Here is a 22,446-nt window from a genome sequence, read left to right as displayed (position 1 = left end):
ATATCTTGATGATTGGCATAATAATGCCGGCCCGGAATACCGTAAACACATATACGTGTCTATACTGTGATTCAAGTATTGTACTTATATGGACTAACATATTATTGTTACAGATTTGTCGAGAACAGTTCGTCGCTCTTCACTCACAGCCAATTCTGGATGATCTATCGAATTTCCTCGTGCAGAAGTACAGTTATGCCGAAAAGTGAGTTTCTTACCCTATTAAATGTAGTTTTTGCTTCAATAGTGTGGCTTTTTGTTGACCCTCTACCCGAAATAATTGAACCAATGTAAATTTTTGGAAGAAAGTAGTCTATATTACGTTTTTGAAATATATTAATTTTCAAAATAAAAAAAACCCTTTTTCGCCTTATTAACTAGTTACATCTTTTATTATAAAAAAATTCAAAAATTGCGTTACATAATACTTGAAAGGACCCTAAGGTGTTATGCGGAAGGTTTTTAGTAGTGTAGTATGTAGTAGCCTACAAAGCGAAGTAATTTTACTGCATATGGAACTCTGGTTCCAAAACTTTAATATCTATTCATTTTTTAGTGAACTAGAAGACGGCAGCGTTGGCGCGCCAAATAAGAAACGCGTAAATAACTTACTACAGAGGGTGCCGAGCAAAGGAAATTTCGATATCAACAGTGTACTGCGGTCAGTGTACTTCTTCAGCTAGAGTCTAGACAAATTTAGACTTTTTGTGTTTCGCGATACGTTCCTTTTTCTTCCGATTGAACGAATTAGGTGAATGTTTGGGATTGTGTGCCTTATAAGGCTGATGTGGGGTCTAGTATTGCTTGGATTTATGTATATCGAGCCAATGCTAAATATGGCAATTATCGTAAAATAATTTGGTAAATTATTTAAGTTTGGATGTAAAACGTGAAAAGAATTTCAAGCAAAAAACCTACGATACAGAGTTCTTAATCTTAATAATCATAAACCATTATTGCTTTATAGATTTTTGCTAATATGTATGAAGGCACACAATCCGTCGGATTTAGACAAGCGACTGACTGAACTAAACATATTGGACTGACGAAGTTGAACGCTAAACGCTGCCTTACTAATGTATCTTTATGCTAGGAATGTAAAATTTTTCCATTGAGTCTCCACGCTTTTGTTATTCTTCAATTCAGAAAAAGATCAAAATTTATCGAAATTGTAAAAAAAAGTATGTGTGATGATTTACAATACAACGAAGTATAATTTTATGCAACTACTGGATCTAAATTGGATGGGGTAATGTTAAAATCATTCATGAATAAGTATTTTTTACTGGTGATAGGATATATTTTATATCCGCCCGCATAGCGACTATCGTACGCAAGGTGTTAAAACCCGCTATAGTGATCCACGTAACTGTTGCATTCCGGGATGAGCCTGTGGATATCCGGTTCCAACAGGCCGGCATAATTGTGTCGACTGCCGAGCGGTAATTACTCTCGTCAGTCGACATTCTATTGGAACCCACTCCACTTACCATCAGGTGCAGTGTGGTCACTTTGCCCCGTACTTATAAAAAATATTACATTTCCTAGCACATGCATTATAAATTAGCAAAACTGCCCAGTTCTGCCATTGTCTTTGATTTGAGTGTTGTGTATTCTCTACAACGGTAGAGTACAAATAGTTAGCATTTGTAAGATTTTTAGATGTACAATTTACAAATACTTACCTCACATAGAATAACTTTTTAATATGTAAACACATTATTTGTTTTATTTGGATTAAAAAAATAAGAAATTTCGAAAAGTGAAAAACATATAAAATTAATATATTATTGATAGGTGACAACACTGGGTGTCCATGGTCTCGAATTATAAATGGTCACACTAAATAGACGTTTACTTAGTATTACCATAATCCGAATAAGACAGAAATATGTAATAAATATATGTGAGATTAAAGACCAAAACTAGTTGGTTTTTGTAATCATTTGGAAATACAAAAATACCGTCTGTGATTTGTTAGTTAACTAATATTAAATGGATTTAATTGTATTGTGAAGTTTTATTTTGTCTGATGTGGTCGACATGTATTAGAAAAAGATTTTTGGTAAATATAGTTGCGACTAACTGTCGATTTTAATAACTGATCCAAATTGACCAATTTTGACCAATCAGAATAAAGTATTTTTGACATGTTTACAAATTACTTATTGTATTAATTTATTTATGAGATCAAAGATTAAGATTGGGTTCGTTTATTGAATTAGGCCGTTAGTCATCTTAAAATCCAACAAATATAACTATCTGTCTTCCTGGGACACAATAAAGATAATTGCTAACGCCCATTACCGCAATAAAAATACTGCCTAAAATATCACGTACCACAATAGGATATCTAATGCGGTCGCAAAATTTTATATCAGCTGGTTACAGACCAATAATTAAGTTAAATTTAGCTTGGCTCGCATGAAAAAGTAAATTAACCATGAGATCATAACTTGGTTTACATAGGTGACCATCGTCACACAAGTGTACACGAATATCTTCATTAAATTAATTTGGCTTAATTTTCAGTCTTCAAACCGCATAATAATTATGTATAAAATGAGCATATATAAAAAATTGCACCTGTTACAATTACATGTTTTATTTCAGTATATAATAATATAATCATCGCAAAAAGTCTTAATCTTTGTCTCGATTAATGAGATAATATTGATTAATGCCATTAGGCATTAAACGTTACTGTGTCCGAGGCAGAACGTGGTAAACATGCAAGAAAAACTACATTTACAAATAACCTTTTATTGCATGGTACAAAAATTACAATAAACAGCTAACAGTGTTACAGAACAATACAATAATTTATCCTTACACCAATATACGGCATCGATATAGTACAGTACGATCGATCAGACTTGACTGACTTGAAGTTTGTGACAAGAGGCGACAAAACCATTTACTGGGGACTAAATCGCTGCCCCGGATCTTGAATTTTTCGGGGCGGGGCAAAATCTGGAAAATGCTGTTCCCACCCACCTATATTTTTACCTTTGTCATCATCATCATCATTTCGCGCCCCGCGGATAATAGTTTGTGTTAAATGTACTGGACGCCCAGTACCTACCCCAAGTTGCGTTCATAATGAAGTGGGTATTCGTCTGCTAAGTTTGAATTTGCCTTCTGAAGTCGTCGCCTGAGGCACGGGCCCCGCTTGCCCCCCTCTAGATCCAGGGCTGCTAGATCGCGACAGATATAGAAAACGTGTGTCGAGACTTCAAACCGGCCAAGATATGGCGGTCGTACTGTACCAAAAACATGAATAAATTATGCTTGCCACTATAAGCGTTTAAGATTTACTATTTTTACCTGTTTTTTGAGGTATATCAGTTTGCAATACTACTTTGGCGTGTGCAGTCTACTATAGTACATTGTTACTCTACGTTATACAGCCCAAATTTAATTGTGCACAAAATGTTTAGAATAAATATTTTTTTAAATTTATTACTTGCGCGAGCCGAGCCATCAAATTCGCGAGGACATTCGGTATCTTCAAGTTTATATACATATTTCATGCAAAAGACATTTTTATTGCATATTTAGATGTTACTGGTGAGTATAATTTATAGTTAAAACGACGTTCGTGGTTCGGCTCGGGATACCTATGCAAACAAAATATCCAAGTTCTTACGCCAATTTTCATAACATTTGCGTAGAGAAAATTATATTTGATTAAATTCGTTAAGTATCTTGCATTTGGTATCCTCGTACCAAAAAGTTTTAACGTGACGATCTTTACAAAGTTCCAAAAACGTCTATGAGCTAAGTTTCTACAATCTATGGAAAATTGTGAACTACACGTCTAAAAAAACTTTTAATAGGTAACACTACCCTTAAAGTAATGGGGCATTTATGCATTATTTTATTAAATTTTTCATACTTTATGAGGATAAAAAGAAATGTTATATTTCTTTTTAGACCACTAATTCAGCATATTATGCTGAAGTGCCATTAGAAATTTTACTTATAAATCTTAATTGTTAGCTCTCTTAGGTTTGTTCGTATCAATGTTATACCCAAATTAGACACTCTAGGTGGAGACTATCGAAACCTAAATTCATATAAAAGCCTAGATAAATTCCAAAACACAATAAACTATTGGTTATTTTATCAATGCTAAAAACCTAACAATCAGTCAGCTCAGTCAGCAGTTGGATCTTTAAATGCGTCAATTGCTTAGTAATCGTGACTAACTGGATGTAAATGTTGCTAGAAATTCATCAGCAACTCAGCATGCTGGATAATCTTCTTCACACCTCGGAACTAAATCCAAAACACACCATCTCCGATTCCCGATCTCTTATTTGGATGTAGATAGAGATCACTCTCCTTCATAATGTTTTATCTTCTAAGGCTATCTCGACAGCTGCAATTAACATTACGCTAACTTGAAAATTTCCAACTTTATAGGAGATACGAGTGAAGAATAAGATAAATTTTATAATACCAGAGTTTTTTTGATGGGCGTTTTGTGTAATTCGATAATTATTTATTTTATAGCAAAAAAGAGAGATTTTGTAAGCTTATAAAAGATAAACAAATAATATTTTTGCATTCTACCGGAAATTAGCCAAAAACCGATTTAGCGTAGTGTTAATTACAGTTATCGATCTAAGAACCTCAACACCCAAGTTGACTGCATCCGTCTCCAAAGCTTCAAAAAAGTTACGCATTCGATGGTCCCAAGACTGTATAGTACCCCTCCCCTAGTCTAATACTCCCAGAATTTGCTTAACCTTTCCATCCACCCCACAGCTCCGTCCGTCTAATGCCTCCGCTATTGCTGGTATCGATCTAAGAACCTTCAAAAATCTTATGCCTTCAATGGTCCTTATGCCGTTTAGAAGCCCTCCCCTAGTCTAATACCCCCAGAATTTGCTTAACCTTTCCATCCACCCCACAGCTTGGTCCGTCTAATGCCTCCGCTGCTTGTGAGAAGTCCGTCCGCTGTTGACGCTGGTGCGGGGGCGCGCGGTCTGGTCGGCGGACTCGCTCGAGCCACTCGTGGTGGTGCGGTGACTCGCATCCGATGAACTAGACATGATGGATTAAATCATTGGGATTTTTGTGGCAATTTAGTTTCTGATACAAAGGAAAAAGGGTGTATTATTGAGTATGCACAAACAAATATGTAAAGACCACAATGGAATATTAAAAAAGAAAAGAATTCCCCCAAATGTAGACTGCAGATATAAGAAATAAATAAAAAGAAATGAAACTGCGGAATGGTAATCTAAGGGTTTGTGTAGGTTGTGATGACCCTTTTTCTTTATCATCATCATCCACAGCGAGTAGGATCCGACTGCTGGATAAAGACCACCCTGAAACCATGCCACCTCATCCGGTCTAGAACTAATCGGATCCAGGTTTGACCCCGATTCTCGCAATGTTGTTGGTCCATCTTGCCCTCGAACAGCCAACGTTGCGCCTGTCCTGTCTTGGCCAATCATTCAGCCCCTTAGTCTACCTGTCGTCACTTCACCCCACTACATGGTCTGCCCAACTCAATTTCGGTCCCATAACAATTTTTTTGTCATCTATAAATTTGAAAGGCTTGTGTGCCCCAATTCATTTTTTTTTATATTGCTTTGAATGACGAGACGAGCTTGCCGTTCGCTGGATGGTAACCAATACAACTGCCCATAAACAGTAGAAACACCATCCAACACCTTGAATTACAAATTATTGTTTGGTATTCCACTGCGCTCGCCATCCTAAGAAATAGACATTGCGTTGGTACCTACCCAGGCGGACTCTCACATATGAGAGACCTACCACCAGTAAAGTCTATGTTTTGTACACATTGCATACCTCGGCGTTAAAGTATCGGCGTCAACATTCTGCAGACAGATCCACTGAGATGCAATAACTTCATCGCTTTTGGCACAGTCGAGTGTCCCGTTGTATATTAAAAGATCGTCGATTAACACCTGCAAAGTATAACATAGAAATTATCGCCTGAATTTTTTTTAATGATAAATTGCGTTTAATTTCTTTTACCAACCCCAAATTCCTTAACACCTCGTGTAGGTGTTTTGCCATAATTCCAAATCTTTATCGCATACACTGTGACCGGGAAATCAAATACAAAATAGACCCTGAAACAACCGTTTAAAACCGTGAATAAAATCACTCAATCAATGTCCAATCAAAAATCGATTTACTTATAGTGACGAAACGGTCTAATTCACTCACCGAATCGATTATCGATTTACTTATGAGTTACGAAATGGTTTAATTCACTCACCGAATCGATTATCGATTTACTTATGAGTGACGTAATGCTTTAATTCACTCACCTGTTAAGCGTGTTGGGCAGCACGGGCGCGAGCCAGGAGTGCGCGCCGTCGCCGGCGGCGGCGTTGTGTCCGTCGATGAGCTTGTCGGGCGTGCGCACGTCGCGCGCGCCGCAGTCCAGCGCGTTCACGCTCGCCGGGTGCGCGCACACGTCTGCGCACGGCATACATACGTGTCAGGAGTACGCGGGGGTGACCATTCAATGAAACACGGAGTTACATTACTTGTTAATTGTACTCGACGGTTGTACATAGAGTGTCCTTAGTCTAGCGCAACTGACTCTTATATTCTACACATACAGGTAAACTACACCGGTACAGTCGCATACAACCGCTACATACGGATGCTCATAATATTTTTATGGTAAAGTTGTTAGGATCAAACTGATTGATGATGAAATGACTAACAATAAGAGGTTTTCAACTCTAATCTACGACTGGGACACGCGATACGGATTTGCATAAAGCCTAACCAATTTGCAGTCTAAATCCGTGCACCTCATAAATTCTAAACATGTGGTAACTGGTCCCCGAGCCTTAACTAGGTTTTGGAAGAGTATCCTATTGCTTGGGGAGGTGGAATACAAACCGCTTGCTGTAGATTAGCTAACGTTTGAAAAACGTCTTACTGTCGAATAAGTTCATCAAAAAATTAGATGCGTACTTGTCTCCGTAAGTGGGACTAGATTCCCGTGCAGATCGTACAACTCCACGCCAGTGAGGCCCACGTAGTAAGGGTCCCCCCATGTGGAGAAGATGTTCAACTGCAACACGAAGCCGGTGGGCGCGCCCATGTCCAAGTTCGTTCCGTACACCAGGCAGTCCATTCGGAAACTGTCCGTGTCTTTGGCGTCCTCCAATCTGAAGGGAAATTATAGCATTATGAGGGCCTTTTTGGGGTAAGTTGGAATAGAAATTGTGACTGGCTCTATGACGCAAAACCCTACACTTTTTTCTTTACCTCACACCACCCTCAGTTATGCAATAATATAACATCCGTTGGTAATCGTTAATATAAAATTTCTTTTCTTTCTTTCTTTTTTTTATTATAAGGTAACGTGTTTGATTATCCGTTTATAGACGATAGAATAAAAACACGACGTTGCTCAGCAGGAACATCTCATGATCACGATTGTATAGAGTTTGAAGGCATCAATAATATATATTGAGAATTAAAATTAAACCATTTTCTGGATTTTATCGCGGTGTTAATACATTAGTTTTCTCCTGACGTTCCGAAGATTTTGCAGCCTTCGTGTTACAATATCTACCTACATTGACTACAAAGTATTCGAAATGTTGGGAGAAAACTAAAATATTAAAACCACGATGAAATTCCGAAAAATAGTTTAATTTGAATGTCTGACATTCGCGTAAACATAAGAAATGATTATGTATTGAGAATGTATCGAGCTAGCTGTAGGTGAGTGTGTAGTACCGGTCGTCGATGGCGGCGAGCTCGACGTGCTGCACGAAGTCGTAGCAGGTGTCGCCGGGCGCGCGCCGCAGCAGCAGCGGGCGGTAGTGCAGCTCCGCGCCGTCCAGCGACACGCGCGCGTGCTTCGCGCCCATGTACGACAACTCCATGTTCGCGTTGTAGTTCCAGATGCGAATGCCTTTGGATGCATAGAGAGGTGCATGGACGTACCCAGAGGAGGTTAAATCCCCCCTCCCCTTGATTCAACACAAGTACGAACGAAAAAAGCACTTGTGTTAAATTAGTGAGAACACCTAATTGTATCTTCTCTTTGTCTACTAACCTGCTAGTTACGAACATTGTGAATCGACGTGTTATAGGCGTGATTTATATTTTTAATTTAAATTTATAATATTGTTTATTACCTAAGTAAAAAAAATAAATCTTAGAAACACTATTTTAGGCATTATGCTTAATACGTAAGATTGGTTTCAGAGCAGCATCAGGCACACATTCAAACTCTCTTATCTCTCTACCAACATACTCACCAGTGATCTCGCTAAATTCCTTCAGCTCCATAACCACGTGACAAAACTTGTTGCCCATGTCGAAGTTGGTGCACCACATGTCGTCGAAATTGGCGGACACATTCCTGCCGTTAAACAGCGCAGCGCATTCGATCAGCCCGCCTTCGAGGGTTTGTTCCTCACTGAGGTTTGTCGTGTACGCGTAAGCACGGTGGACTTTGACGCGTTCCGTGTAGTTTAGGATTTCTATGCCTGGTGAAACATTCATGCATACTACAGTCAGTTTAGGCTCGTATTATTTAAACGGTACAACTGTTTGTAGTGTTTAATCCTGTTTCATAGAGACGATACTATCTCCTGTATGTAGCAACGACAATAGTCGTATCTTTAAACATCAATTTATTTTCATATTTAGCTTTAATATATATAATAGAAGACAGAACTTATGTAAATGATTTCCATAATACCTACTTACTAATTTACGAATTTGATAGTAATAATTTGCTTATCATAATATAATAAAAACATGAATCAAATAAATTCTTTAGAACTATATACGTTTTTGCGGAGAATCGATAATAATATCAAAGGCAAACTCGATATATCTGAAAATCATTTTCTAATCAATGTTCTAAATTGGGTTAAGGAAACTCTTGCGTATCTTGAATAATATTAATTTCACCAGGTAACTACAGTAAAGCTCCGACCCAATTTGTAATATCCTTAGGGATTCGAGAGCTATCAAATCACAGGTTTATATAGATTACGTCATTGACCTTTACGGGATGAAAGCTTGAAGGTTAAATCGATGTAGTCCTAATACCGTGTGATACTTAGTTAATTTATGTTATGAAACGGAACTGTATAAGTTCAAAGTTAATAAATACCTAATGCTTTGGTATTTTTTAGCCTCATTAAAAAAATATTATATTATCAACAAAGTAGTGTAATAATTTTTCGTTATTTTAAAAATCTCAATACACCTATCGTTATTATCCTTTTTTCTGTTGCTAATAAGTTAACTACTACTACTAAAGGGCTTCTAAAAATGCCAACATTTTACGTACCCGTCAATCCAATCAAATGCTTCTGTCCCCAGTTAGACATGAGCGTAAATTTAATTTTCTTTGCAACATATTTAGTATCTTTATCGTCATTGTCCAGCGACTCTAGTAGTGCCGTAGGGCTCATGTTATTGTCGTTGGCTGTCGGAGGTCTCTTCTCGATTATTCCATTGTCGTGCACGGGCTCATTGTCTTTGAGCAGTGCTTGGAAGTTCTTGTCGTTCACCATTATAGCTTCCAGGATTCTTGGGTCTTTAGTGAAGAGGACAGTCTAAAAGTGACAAAATCACAATTAGTTTTTGATATATAGGTTTAAGAAAAATAATACCATTTTATAGGAAGTTTTTGTCAGCGCAATACTAACTGTGTACAATAATTAAAAGATTTATTGTAGATATTAAATTGATTATACTCACATCACCAAACGAAGATAGTTGTCCCTTCAACTCTCCGCTCGATTTAGCTATTTCGCCGTGGAATATTACTTTATCGTCAAGCTTAATTTGAACCAGCCTCACGCCGCGGTTGGAGTGTATTCGCGATTTGTTGTAATTCTAAAAAAATACAACTTACTCAATCCTGTGACAATTACTTTTTACTTACTTAATCTTACTTATTTTTAACTTTTCTATGAGTCAGAATAGCTGAATAGCTACAGCCTACAACATCCAAATAACAATTAAACTGTCAAGTTATAATGAACGAGCTTACCCATATCCTCAAGAGCGCCAGCCTGACGCTGGCTGTAAGCAGCACGGTGAGCGCTATGGGTGCTGCGAGCGGCGCGGGCGCAGTCCACGCGTGCCGCTCGTCGCGCGTGCGCACCACGCCGTCGGCGATGTGCTCGACGTGACCGTGCTGTGATTGGTCGCCGGTATCCGAGTCCGTCCACACCTGATGGGACAAATTAGGTTTTATTTTAACTAGAAAAAGGAACTGATGAAGCGTACATCTGCATACACAAGGTTCGTTAATAACAAAAGTAGATATAAATAAGCGGTTCGATTGTCTGCGACAATTGAACCGCGAAGTAGCCAGAATAAAATTACTATGACAGTAATGGAAGAACACTTATAATAAGTTATCGTGATAACATTGATGATTAACATTTAATATTAAAATATAACAAGCATGCGTTGGAAATAGCAGCATAATCAACAAGTTTCTCGTAACAGCTTTTAAAAATTCATTGACACGCGCCTAAATTCCTAACTTCTAGCACACCGATCGTGTATTCCTGGCAGTCAGGCTTTATTTACGGCCCCGCCCTGTGGAATGGGGGCGTTTGGAGAATTCTACCACGGTATCCCCTGCCTGTCGTAAGAGGCGACTAATAGGGGCCACGAAGGGGGTCGTCGGCGGGCAGCAGGGGGCTGTCCGCCCTAGTACATTTTTGTGCATTTTGCACATTTTTCGGTTGACCCCCGGGATGGACGGCGGTGTGTTGTTGGCCTCATACTGCCGTAGACGCCGAGGGCGTCCTTTGGTGCGTGGGGGCTTCTGAGCCCCCCCCCCCCCATAGGAGACGGGCCGTAAGGCAGCACCGCTCAGGGACGGCTGCGGTCGTAGACTTAGACACTACAACGTCAGAGGAAGCCCGCAGCCGTCCCAAATGCGCCGAAGAGGGCCACCGCGGAGTTTTAGCTGGTAGGCCGTGCGTAGGTTAAGTTGTACATATGGTTAGGGACTCGGCCCGGCGGTCGCTCGAAGGTCACCATCAAATCCGGGCGGCTCAACGTCGGGCCGTAAGGCACGGTTACCCCAGCATAACCGCTCAGTCGCCCCCCGCGAAGGCTGGGCGGTAGTAATAAGGTACTTTCTCCGCGAAACAAAAAAAAAAAGGCTTTATTTACGGCCCTCTAGCCTCCTCTAAAAGTATACAAAAGTATATAGCAAACCAAGAGAGGACCCACGAGTTAAATTCACTCACCTTTTCAATATTAACGACGTCGCCATTATAATCAAATAATTCTATCCCGTTTAGACCGACTAAATATTTGTCACCCCAATTGGAATAAATTTTCATTTCCAAAAGTCTCCCTTCAGGTAGTTCGGGTATTACGAATTCACTTTTCGTTTTATCCTTTTGTGTCCCGTTACTTTGTACTGAACCCACGGGTGCTGACTTTTTGCCTGAATTTCTTACAACAGACCTATTACTGACGGTATTATGTAGGAAATCTTCTGAGCTTTCTTTTGGTACCGGTTTATGGCGTGTTTTTGTTTCTGCCGCTCCTAAAATGGTTAATGTATTGTTATTTGTTGTTCGAGTCAGATATTTTATCGTGCTCGAAGGACCATACTTACTGGGACCCAGAATAACGTCGTAGAAGTCTTCATCGACATTATTTATTCTGGTGTGGCGGGGAGTGACATAATGTGGCAGCAGATCATTCAGAAAATCATTGGACGCCGCCGACGAATCTCCCCAATCTAAATTATTTTTAACGTTGTATTTCCTTCGATTTTTGTGATTGTAAGCTGGAATGACGAGATTGTTTGAAACAAAAATTGGTAAGAACCTGTAAATATAAATGTTTGGTACCTTTATTGTATCGTAAAGTTCCAGCGGAGAGTGCAACTGGTTGTACTAGTGGTTTGTTCATCATATCAATTGTGGTGTCTAAGGAGGTTCTGCGCAGTAGCCTAAAAGAAGTTGTACGTGCAGATTCCATCAGATTTTTTCAGTCATGTATGAAAAATCTACATACTAAGATGCAAAGAAAATTTACCTGTGGTTGTCCAAGCTTTCAATTTTAAATTTGTAATCCTCTGGATTTGGTGAGGCATCGCTGCTACTATTCCGAATGTGTGTTTCTTTCATCTTCCTACAAAACATACTGAATATAAAAGTAAACACAAATGGAGGTTGTAGGGCTTGGCACAACCTTGACATGGCAGGCCAAGTACATTGTAATATTTTTATCGACCCTTTAGGAAGGTAGAGCATATCATTAATCATTGAAAAGATTGTGCGAAAATGTATAAAAAGAACTCACTTGGTAATGTTTTCGAGCCAGAACGGCACCTCATGCTCCATGTTGTTGTAATCATGCCCATTTTGTTTATGTGCCATCCTAGAGCCATGGGAACAATGTTATCTTTTCATAAACCACGATACATAGGTATTTAACTTGCTCATTGTAAAGCTCTTATTATATAAAGTGAGGTATATTTCAAATGGGTTGATATTGTTTCGAAATATAAAATGTAACTTTTTATGGGTAATAATTAAAAATTAATTCTCCATTCACACTTGCCACTTTTGAAACATATTTTTGCCGCTGTTTGTTTGACCTTGGTTGCTAAGGCAACCTAGGGTTACCCCAGATAATGTACGTAAAATAATCGTCCAAAGAAATGTTTTAGACTGTTTTGTTCCTCTAATTGTTTTGAGCAATATATTATATAATTTAAGTACATGTCATTGTTTTTTCAAGTAAAAAGTTGCAGGATATGGAATATGCAATATTTTCTACCGCAGCTCATTGAATTTTAATTTCCGAACGATTTTTTTAATATATCACACTACGCAGTGACAAATCACATATGTCAATATAACTAATAACGTGTTCGTATCTGTGGCGGTGGCACATAACCTAATAAGATTAAAAGTATTTTTATTTCATTTTATATTTATAAATTATATTTGGATCGAAAGAAAATTGTAAGCTTAACTAAGGTTTTATTTATTGATCTCTATATTGTAAGACATAATCAAAATGTCTGAACCCACTGAAAAATCGTTGGTAGAACGAACCAGCCGGGCGGAGAAAGAAGCGAGAGCTATAGAGGAAGAACTGGAAAAAATATCACAAGGAGACCTCAGTTTCATAGGTGATCCTAGGCTCGAGCAACTTTTAACTGAAAACGAAAAACTAAAACACCGCTTGGTAATTCTTGAAAACGCTGTAAAAGCGGAAGCGGGCTCATCATCTTCAACAAACAAAGAGAGTTCAAAGAAAGAGCCCAAGAAACGCCCCATTCTAGTCACCGACATCACCTCCGTCGAAGGAAATATTTGTGTTGTGAATGAATTGAAAAATATTTTTGAACATTCAATTACATCAGCCTATCCAGATCTAGTGGACCCACCGGTCGTCATCACTCTCTCTGGCAACAATCCGAAATTTGGTGATTACCAGTGTAACTCAGCTATGGCAATATCCCAGTTATTGAAAGCTAAAAATATCAAGAGTAGCCCTCGGGAAGTGGCCAACAATATATTGAACAAGACAGCACCATCACCTATTATAGAAAGGATTGAAGTGGCCGGAGCAGGTTTTCTTAATATATTTTTAAGTAAAGCGTTTGCAGAGCATGTTTTAAATTCTATATTAAAATCTGGTGTGAAATCTCCCCAGGTGAAGAGGGAGAGGGTAATTGTTGATTTTTCATCACCCAACATTGCCAAAGAAATGCATGTGGGACATCTACGCTCAACTATTATAGGAGACAGTATTTGTAGGATATTAGAATTTCTAAACAATGATGTGCTGCGTCTGAACCATTTGGGTGATTGGGGCACCCAGTTTGGAATGCTGATTGCTCATTTACAAGATCAATTCCCCAATTTTAAAACTGAATCTCCACCTATATCAGATTTGCAGGCATTTTACAAAGAGTCCAAGAAGCGGTTTGATGAGGATGAGGAATTCAAGAAGCGGGCATATGCTTGTGTTGTCCAACTACAATCACACCAACCAGACTACATTGCTGCATGGAAACTCATCTGTGAGGTATCTCGTAAAGAGTTCCAGAAGATATATGACCGGCTTGATGTAAAGATCAAAGATCGAGGAGAATCATTCTACCAGGACAGGATGGACTCAGTGGTGAAAATGTTGAAAGAACAAGGGTATTTGGAAGAGGATGAAGGAAGGTTGATCATGTGGGGGGATGAAAAACATGAAGGGATTCCTCTCACTGTGGTAAAGTCCGATGGGGGATACACTTATGATACCTCAGATTTAGCAGCCATTAAACAACGTGTCGATGAAGAAAAGGGTGACCGTTTCATATATGTAACAGATGCTGGTCAATACACACATTTCATGACAATTGATGCCTGTGCCAGACGGGCTGGTATACTGAAGGATGGTCAAAGGGTTGAACATGTTGGCTTTGGAGTTGTGTTGGGTGAGGACAAGAAGAAGTTCAAAACACGGTCTGGAGACACCATTAAGCTCATAGAGTTGCTGGATGAGGGCCTAAAACGGTCATTAGACAAGTTAGTTGAGAAGGGACGGGACAAAGTCCTCACACCTGAAGAATTAATGCTGGCTCAAGAAGCAGTTGCTTATGGGTGTATTAAATATGCCGATCTCTCACATAACAGGGTGAATGATTATATATTTTCATTTGACAAAATGTTAGATGATAAAGGAAACACTGCCGTATATTTACTGTACGCCCTAACTCGAATTAGGTCTATAGCTAGAACTGCTCAAATATCAACTGACACATTACTTGCTGAAGCTCAAAAGAGTGGTTTAAAATTAACACATGAAGCTGAATGGAAATTAGGAAAAGTTCTTTTGAGGTTCCCTGAAATTATTCTTAAAGTGTCAAGTGATTTGTACTTACACAGTCTATGTGAATATTTGTATGAGATTTCTTCCGCATTCACAGAATTTTATGATAAATGTTTCTGTGTCGAGAAAGACAAGGAAGGAAAGATAGTCAAGATTTACTATGAAAGGTTAATGCTGTGCGAAGTAACTGCGCGTATTATGGAGCAGAGTCTTGATATTTTAGGCATTAAAACAGTATCTAGGATGTAAGGGACGCCTAGCGCCATTTTAACATTTTTCTAGATTTTTACAATTAACACTAGTGTCTAAGTAATTTATGTATGGTTTGCGTATTAAAAATGAAAGACGTAAATTAATTGTAAATCTTTTATTTATTGAGTTCCCAAAAACCTCTACAAAACTATACCAGGGTCCGTTGTACAAAGTTAACTTTCATGAAATAACTGTTTTATCTGTTAGAAAATTATACAGTGTCGTCACTGGGAGTTATATCTGTAAGAGTACTATCAACAACAATACAGTAAGGATCAGCGCTGACCGAGAAGCTGGCTGCGAAGAGGCTGAATCCCCAAACGATTACCAGTCTAATGCTTTCCACATATCTCTGAACGAAAACCACCAGTTACATTTCCAGTTGCCAATTTTCGTTACAATAACAATATACCCAAATTCGTTTCCCGCCATGGCCCATTCGTCAGCGCTGACCCGAATTTTACAACAATATTATTTCATACAATATACTACACATTGCAGTCATTATAATATTAAATCTTGATTACTGAGTCCGTGCTTATGACTTCATACTTAGAACAATATTTGAATATATAAACCCAAGGTATAGGTAAACACTATTTAGATGGTTACCCCCTTATCCATAGACGTTATTTATCTAAGGACGGAGCATTGCTGTGATAACAAGTCTGTTTCTCAGCTTTATTTATCTAACAGCTTGCTGTTTGTTCAGCTTTGTTTATCTGACAGCCAATATCCCAATATTAGCCAATGACAACGGCCCTATGTCTATGCACTGTGAAGGCTGCCATACCGTCAGCACTGAGAAACAGGCTTGTTGTCACAGAAATGCTCCGTCCTTAGATAAATAACGTCTATGAATAAGGGGGGTTAGTCTTTATCACTACGAATGGTTGTTGCCTGTTTACATAGTAACTAACGCTTTCTGGAGTCAAGTGTTCCACCAGTCAACGGAATGTCACATTTTCAATATGCAACTATTTTAATATCTAACGTATTGAAGTCGCAAGCAAGACTTAAACATACATAGTATCTATATTGATTTTAAAATACTTTCAATATTTACTAGACGGAAATAATATTTAAAGACAATATTTAAATATATGCAACCACTATCTCATAAAATGGATCATCGCTATAATTTTGATTATTTGTTATAAAATGTTATATTCAAAATATTTGGAATGAATAAGTTCATTGACGGTGGGAGAAATTCAAAAAGGTATAACAACATTATGTATATTATATCAATAGTACTTTTTATCCATGGACCTATTTTGAGGCGCCAATGTTGAACCAAATATATAATATGTTGAGCCGATATAACCATCGACTATAGTCAGATAAAAAAAATCAATTGGAGTCAAGTTCTAATTTTCTGTTGAAAAGTAAAAACATTTAAATCATGTTCTTAGAAATTATGTTTTAAATTAAAGTATTTTCACGCAATTGCATTATACTCGTCCTACATAATTTTTTCTTTACATAATAAGAGCTGCCACCGACAAAATGTATTTTAACGAGTGAATTCTAAACATATTACTTATTTGATTTTACCTAATTTACATACACATTAAGTTATAATATTTACCAACGGAAAAGTAAAATTTTGCACCTGTAAAGTGTTGATGTAGTAATTTATCTAATCGGAATTGAAATTTTAATACTTGCTGTGTCAAACAAACATAAAAATAATATTATAATAGAATTTGCAGACAGTATAAAAAAAAATCACAAGTTGCTATTGTAAGAACAATTTAACATTTTTTTCTAATAAAGTATTTTACATACACATTTTATATTATATAGTATTTTATCCTTTAAAAACTGCTCAAACACTGCTAATAATGTAAATATACAATCATGTTGCAACCTATTAAAATAAATAGTTATGTTAATAATAACCGAAGCTTGTTTTGGCGACAGTTATGCTTAGATAGTTTCACGGTTAACTTCCAAAGCAAACTGTTATATTCAAAGAATATCAACTCTGTATTCAACATCCATGCTAAATTCAACTCTGCCACTGAAGTTGTTTATCTTAAAGTTTTCTACTTCAGAATAAAATAGAATAATGCATAAAAACTTAGTTTCTTTACACTGTTTGCAAGTTCTACTGAAATAATCGACAAGTTTAACAATGGTCATTCTAAGATATGATTTTACATGGTCAGGAATATAAATAAGGCTTAAGAGCTATCCATACATTAGAAAGGACATACAAATTCCTAGTTAAACATTCAAGAAGATTTTTAGAAGACCAATGGCATCTTTCTGGAAGACAAGCGGGCCAGTCGAACAAAACACATCCAGGCCACAAATAGAGTTCGGTTCTAAATAGATTCTACTTAGAGGCAGATTTTTAAAATATCGAAATGACTGAAAAACATAATTTTCCTAAATTATTTTTTTCTTGTCTCATATAGATAGTTATGATGTGAATCTGAATAAATGGCTTAACAGAGTATAGAATAGCACGTAATGTTGGAGGGACCCTAATATAAGAAATATTAAAATTGAAACTACCCAACATTACACCTTCCCTTACATAATTAGTTTGCACTATAGACATTTCGAATACACATAATAACCACAACATTAGGTGTTACATCATTAAAATAACTTTCACTTAATTTCCAATAATTATGTGTTTCAATGATATAAACAATAATTTGTTGTCTACCAATATGGTAAAACAATAATTTTGTCCATAATTTTGTGCACTCATGCGTTTACCCTGTGACAATCTTGACTAACCGGTTGGTGTTATACCCAAATTAATACATTTAAAATCACAAAATCACGTTTAAAATCATTAAACCATTTGTAGCAAATGTTATGACTAGATACTAAAAAAGAAATCAAGATGGCAACACTCGGTAATATGCTCGAAGCAAGTATTTTTGGTAACAATATTTTTTTTCCTACAATCGTTCCATCCACATGCGTTATATTATACATATTTATTATCTTAAATAATGTATCAAATAGGTCGACAGAGTGAAGTAGCACATAACAGCACAAGGGTTACAAAACACGCGACACTTTTTAGCATTTTCACCATTACTGATATCCATAAATCTTTATAATTGCGCTGGAACGCGCATCGACATACATAAACACATAATTTTAGCAACAGGAAACCGCTTTATAATCGTTATCCGGTACCTTGATACGCGGTTTACATTACAGTAATTATTCAAATTGTTTGATCCATTTTGAACACATTAAAATCCCGGTACATGTGTAAGGTGAATAAGTTCCGCATGTTCAGTAACCCTAGCGAGTGACTCGGTCAGTTTACAAACAATCGATTGAAATTATCGCATCACTTGAACACAACACGCTTCTGCATACGTAGTCACGCTAGTCGGTCCAGAAGAAATTTTAGAATACATCCAGAGATAATATTCATGAGACAACAGAGTGACTTGAACCTTATCTATAACTTTATGGAAGTTTATTAAATTATCTAAACTCACATGAACGATTGAGCAATCCTTAAAACATCTAAATTGGGACATAGAAATAAACACCAAAGGAATATCATTAAAATTTTTACGAATTTAAAACATCTATTTACGTACACGAGATAGTACATTTAACTAGCTACACTACAACCATCTAATCTAAGGAAAAATCACATTTAGGTGTATAAAAGATTTCGCTGAAAAACTGGGCTCCGTATAAGTATAATAAGTTAGTTATAAACGTTTCTAAAAACCCCATATACACATTAAATAGTTAATCTAAAAAGGGTTGGATTGGTCTCGAGATTCTGAGATACTACATAGTACAATAGATCAATAGTTTCAACAATATTTTACAAAATATACACACATGCGCGCACGTCGCGTCGCGCAAGGTTTACGCGACTGTGTCGTGCTACACTTTACTTCTACATACATGATACACACATTCATTGAGATAGTTATGGAGATCTCGCGCCATACTTCATTTACAGCTCATGGTGACCTAAGCCTTAGCAGGCATACGTAGCCTACCAATGATGCGATATTGTCGATTGATATGGGCATTAAAATCTACAGCTCTACTAGCCAAAGGCTATCAACATTAATCAAACAAATTCAGGCCACCATGAGATGTTTCGTCAGCAAAATTAACTAGTTTCCAAACGTCAATAGTGAAAATCCGTTATAGAGAACACTCTTTATAAGACATTAGTGGAAGTTTGATCAAACATGGAAGCAATACATTATGTAGAGGAGTCTGAATGGGACAACTTAATGTTTGAGTTGGTTATATTGATTGTAGTATGGCGCGTGGGTGCCGGAAACAAACGTAACTCTATGTGGGGCACAATACGAATCGAACGTGAACACAAGAACTTCGTATTTATAGGGTTGCTATGTTACAGGGTGTTACATTTCACTACATTTAAAATTTATTTAACAGATTATAAAACGATTAATATTTTCCAAATAGTCTAATGGTAAAATTTTTAAGATTAATTAACAATAAAACCGATATCGTCAAAAGGTCACGTTTGAATCCGACCGATTTCCCATTCAAAACGAGATTCAAACACACAAAGCCACAGTGGCTGCGCATACCGACGTTATGTCGAGTGAATTATTTAATCTGCGGCCTTGTACAAAAATAACTTTAGAGAGCTCTAATGGAGATTCAGTATAGGGCAGTCTTCATTGAGATTTTAGTTCGGGGAAGAGATGGCGCAGTATGGCCAGGTAGTGGACGGTGGCGGCGAGAGCCACGAACACGTGCCAAATTGCGTGGGCGAATGGTATGCGCCCGTCTGACTTGAAGAAGAACACGCCGACCAGGTACAGAATACCGCCAAGCTTCAGGTCAGTCATCGCTGGGAACTGGTGCTGGAATCGAAATATATTAGTTTAGTATGCATTAGGTAGTTAGGTAGAAAACCTATCGAACATGCAAGTAATGAGACTCATAAAATAATCGTAAAATTAAAACCGATACCAACTAGTAACTACGCATAGTAAGGAACATTAAAAAAATTCTATAGGTATGTTTGCGTATGTCAAACGGGTCGGAAATAAGATTGGCGATTTAATATTATAAGACACAACCGTGAGCTTATGTTATGAGTCCATACTTAAAAACATAATGGACATACATATCGGCGGTTGAAGGACTATTTAACTTAAGCGAAATATTTTAGGGACACTAAGTTTCACACATATTTAAAATCAGCACTTTTTTCTATGATTTTAAACCTAGTTAAAATTTTTCGAAAAAAAATATTGCTTAAAATAGCCCTTCAACCGATGATATAAATACATCTTCGATACCTTTTTGGGGGTGGTATGCATATTATACAAACCCCGTAAAGTAAATCTTTCAAACTACATCAAATATGTTCACATCAATCATTCGACAGTGATTAAAATAGAATAATTATTCAACTTAAGTAAGCCCTTACCGCCTGCATACTAGTTAAAAATCTAGAACACAGCCTAAACCAAGCATTGCCCAATGTTTTATTGTTTTAAAAGAATATAATTGTACAATACGTTTTATTAATGAGGCTATTAGCGCGTGTTTCACATTAAAACACAAACCTTATTTGTAAATTAGTTGTAAATGGTCCGCGGAACAATAAGTTTGTGGCATGATTAAAAGTCGTTGACACGATAGGCTAGATTATGAATAATGCAACCCCCTATAAGCTTGTGAATTAGATTTTTTACCGATTCAATTCATTCATTTATTTGGGGTTTTATGCTCACTACCAACCCGGAATTTGTGCCCGATAGGCTCGCCTCCTATCATATCATGGGACGGACCACTTGGAGAAAAGTGGGTGCCCTGGTTGCGCCTCTGCATACCCCTTCGCGGATATATACGTGGTGTGTTTAATTCCGTCACATTAAATATCTCAAATTTTCTACGTATCAACGTCCGTTTTTAAAAACGATCCCAATAGCTTTTTTCAATTCATCGTTAAAATGGACCAATCAGAACAAAGATGTTTTGACACGTGATCGAAGTTTAAATTTAGGAAAGTTTATTGAAAACGTCACAAATTGTAGACATGGTGGTCGCTTCGGAAGAATATTATACTAAATAACACTCGTTTAAAAGTAATAAAAATGTTAACACTATATAGGTAGGTACGCATTGTGACTTCGTATGTTTACGCGAATGTTAGATATTTAAATAAAACAATTTTCTGGAGTTTTCGCGATTTTTATATTATAATTTTCATCCAATGTTTCGATGTAGTTAGCTATTGTAATTTTAACTTTTCGGACGGCCAATAATACAGTCCGCCCCATGATCATGCAGGCTGCAGTCTTCGAAAAGTCGGAAGAAAATTATAATACAAAAACCACGAAAAAATCAGGCAAATAGCTTTATTTCACTGTACGTATTACTTAAATGAATGCTGTGTACTCTTTTAAGATAGTTGCGTATCCCTTGTTATACTAAACCTATGTAAACTCAATATTTAATCCGCTGGAGAACCTGAATAATTCTATACTAATATATAAAGCTGAAGAGTTTGTTTGAACGCGCTAATCTCTGGAACTACTAAACTTCTTCATTAATAGGAAGCTACAATACTCCTAAGTGCAATAGGCTGCTTTTTATCCCTGAAAATATAAATCCGGATTTTTATCCCCGAAAATCTTTTTCACGCGGGCGAAGCCGCGAGTAAATGCCAGTAAATAATATGTATAAGCAACAAACTTGAGTAAAATAATTGTACCATTTTATTCAAACAATCTCTTTTAATTCGTTTACGTCGTATTTCATTCTATGCTTTGGTTTTATCGGATTATTGCAAAATACTCTTAATCGATCGATTAAGCTGGGCTTAGGTAAAATAGGCAGCTTTCTCTGGTCGGTAAAGACAACATAAAAGTTTTATAGAAATAAATACATTTTGGACTGAAAACTGAAATATTAGAAAACTGTTAATATACACAACAACATACAACAAATACTCTGTTTATAAATAAATATACTATTTAAATATAATCAGTCTTACTTATAAACTTGTTCTAGCGTTAAGAGGTGATTAAGAATTGCTTAAATAGGGGTCAAAAACATCACCGGTTTCCTAGGTTAAACCTTATTATGAGGCAGGATGGCGGGTTTTGACTTACAGCTGATGGAGTAAATTTTTGTTTTAACTAAGCATAGCTTTGCGAAATTTTTATAAGTAAGACTGAAAAATGCCTAACATTTGGTTTAAATTTCGAACGACAGGCATGAGGTGGAGCACTCAAACCTACAAATAACTTACTATTCATAGACAAATTAGACATTAAAATACTTATATATAACATTGAAAAGCAAAGAAGTGAAATAGGAGATCTATAATTCCGT

General features: G+C 37.0%; 4 protein-coding genes across 5 annotated transcripts in view; 2 read left to right on the top strand and 2 right to left on the bottom strand.

The window, feature by feature from the left end:
* Positions 1-2,010, top strand: part of LOC115444371 (DNA-directed RNA polymerase, mitochondrial) — a 32,192-nt gene extending 30,182 nt beyond the window's left edge. Inside the window, 2 exon segments of the mRNA XM_037437155.1 lie at positions 114-205; positions 557-2,010. Coding sequence (XP_037293052.1) covers positions 114-205; positions 557-683 — 219 coding nt within the window. The 3' untranslated portion in view covers positions 684-2,010.
* A 733-nt stretch (positions 2,011-2,743) lies between these two features.
* LOC115444396 (katanin-interacting protein) lies at positions 2,744-12,649 on the bottom strand. 2 transcript variants are annotated; one of them, XM_030170162.2, is made up of 15 exons: positions 12,322-12,649; positions 12,055-12,150; positions 11,868-11,968; positions 11,630-11,755; positions 11,253-11,557; positions 10,034-10,216; positions 9,739-9,876; positions 9,326-9,593; positions 8,280-8,510; positions 7,753-7,930; positions 6,979-7,175; positions 6,318-6,468; positions 6,023-6,116; positions 5,830-5,948; positions 2,744-5,052 (listed from the first exon to the last, which is right to left on the bottom strand). In XM_030170162.2, exons 1-15 carry the CDS (start codon positions 12,396-12,398, stop codon positions 4,932-4,934), a joined length of 2,385 nt encoding a protein of 794 aa, XP_030026022.2. In that variant the 5' UTR covers positions 12,399-12,649; the 3' UTR covers positions 2,744-4,931. The 2 variants fall into 2 exon arrangements, with proteins under 2 accessions (XP_030026022.2, XP_030026021.2); XM_030170161.2 differs by having other exon boundaries at positions 11,630-11,803; positions 12,322-12,648.
* Positions 12,650-12,872: 223 nt separating this feature from the next.
* Positions 12,873-15,212, top strand: LOC115444397 (arginine--tRNA ligase, cytoplasmic). The gene has a single exon (XM_030170163.2). The coding sequence runs from the start codon at positions 13,045-13,047 to the stop codon at positions 15,103-15,105; it is 2,061 nt and encodes a 686-aa protein (XP_030026023.2). The 5' UTR covers positions 12,873-13,044; the 3' UTR covers positions 15,106-15,212.
* LOC115444398 (monocyte to macrophage differentiation factor) overlaps positions 15,209-22,446 on the bottom strand; it is a 54,872-nt gene continuing 47,634 nt past the window's right edge. Inside the window, exon 4 of the mRNA XM_030170164.2 lies at positions 15,209-19,961. Within this exon, the coding sequence (XP_030026024.1) occupies positions 19,773-19,961 (189 nt within the window). The 3' untranslated portion in view covers positions 15,209-19,772. The remainder of the gene's footprint in view (positions 19,962-22,446) is intronic.

This window comes from Manduca sexta, chromosome 10 (genome assembly GCF_014839805.1).
Source record: "Manduca sexta isolate Smith_Timp_Sample1 chromosome 10, JHU_Msex_v1.0, whole genome shotgun sequence".
Lineage (NCBI taxonomy): Eukaryota > Metazoa > Arthropoda > Insecta > Lepidoptera > Sphingidae > Manduca > Manduca sexta.
This window is presented reverse-complemented; position numbering and strand designations above follow the sequence as displayed.

Excerpts from the sequence above, each read along its gene's own strand:
- LOC115444397 (XM_030170163.2), top strand. The coding sequence starts at position 13,045 with ATGTCTGAACCCACTGAAAAATCGTTGGTAGAACGAACCAGCCGGGCG.
- LOC115444396 (XM_030170161.2), bottom strand. The coding sequence starts at position 12,398 with ATGGCACATAAACAAAATGGGCATGATTACAACAACATGGAGCATGAG. Across the intron at positions 11,558-11,629 it reads CGACGTTATTCTGGGTCCCA|GAGCGGCAGAAACAAAAACA; the intron begins GTAAGTATGGTC and ends TAACCATTTTAG. Across the intron at positions 10,217-11,252 it reads ACGTCGTTAATATTGAAAAG|GTGTGGACGGACTCGGATAC; the intron begins GTGAGTGAATTT and ends TTGTCCCATCAG.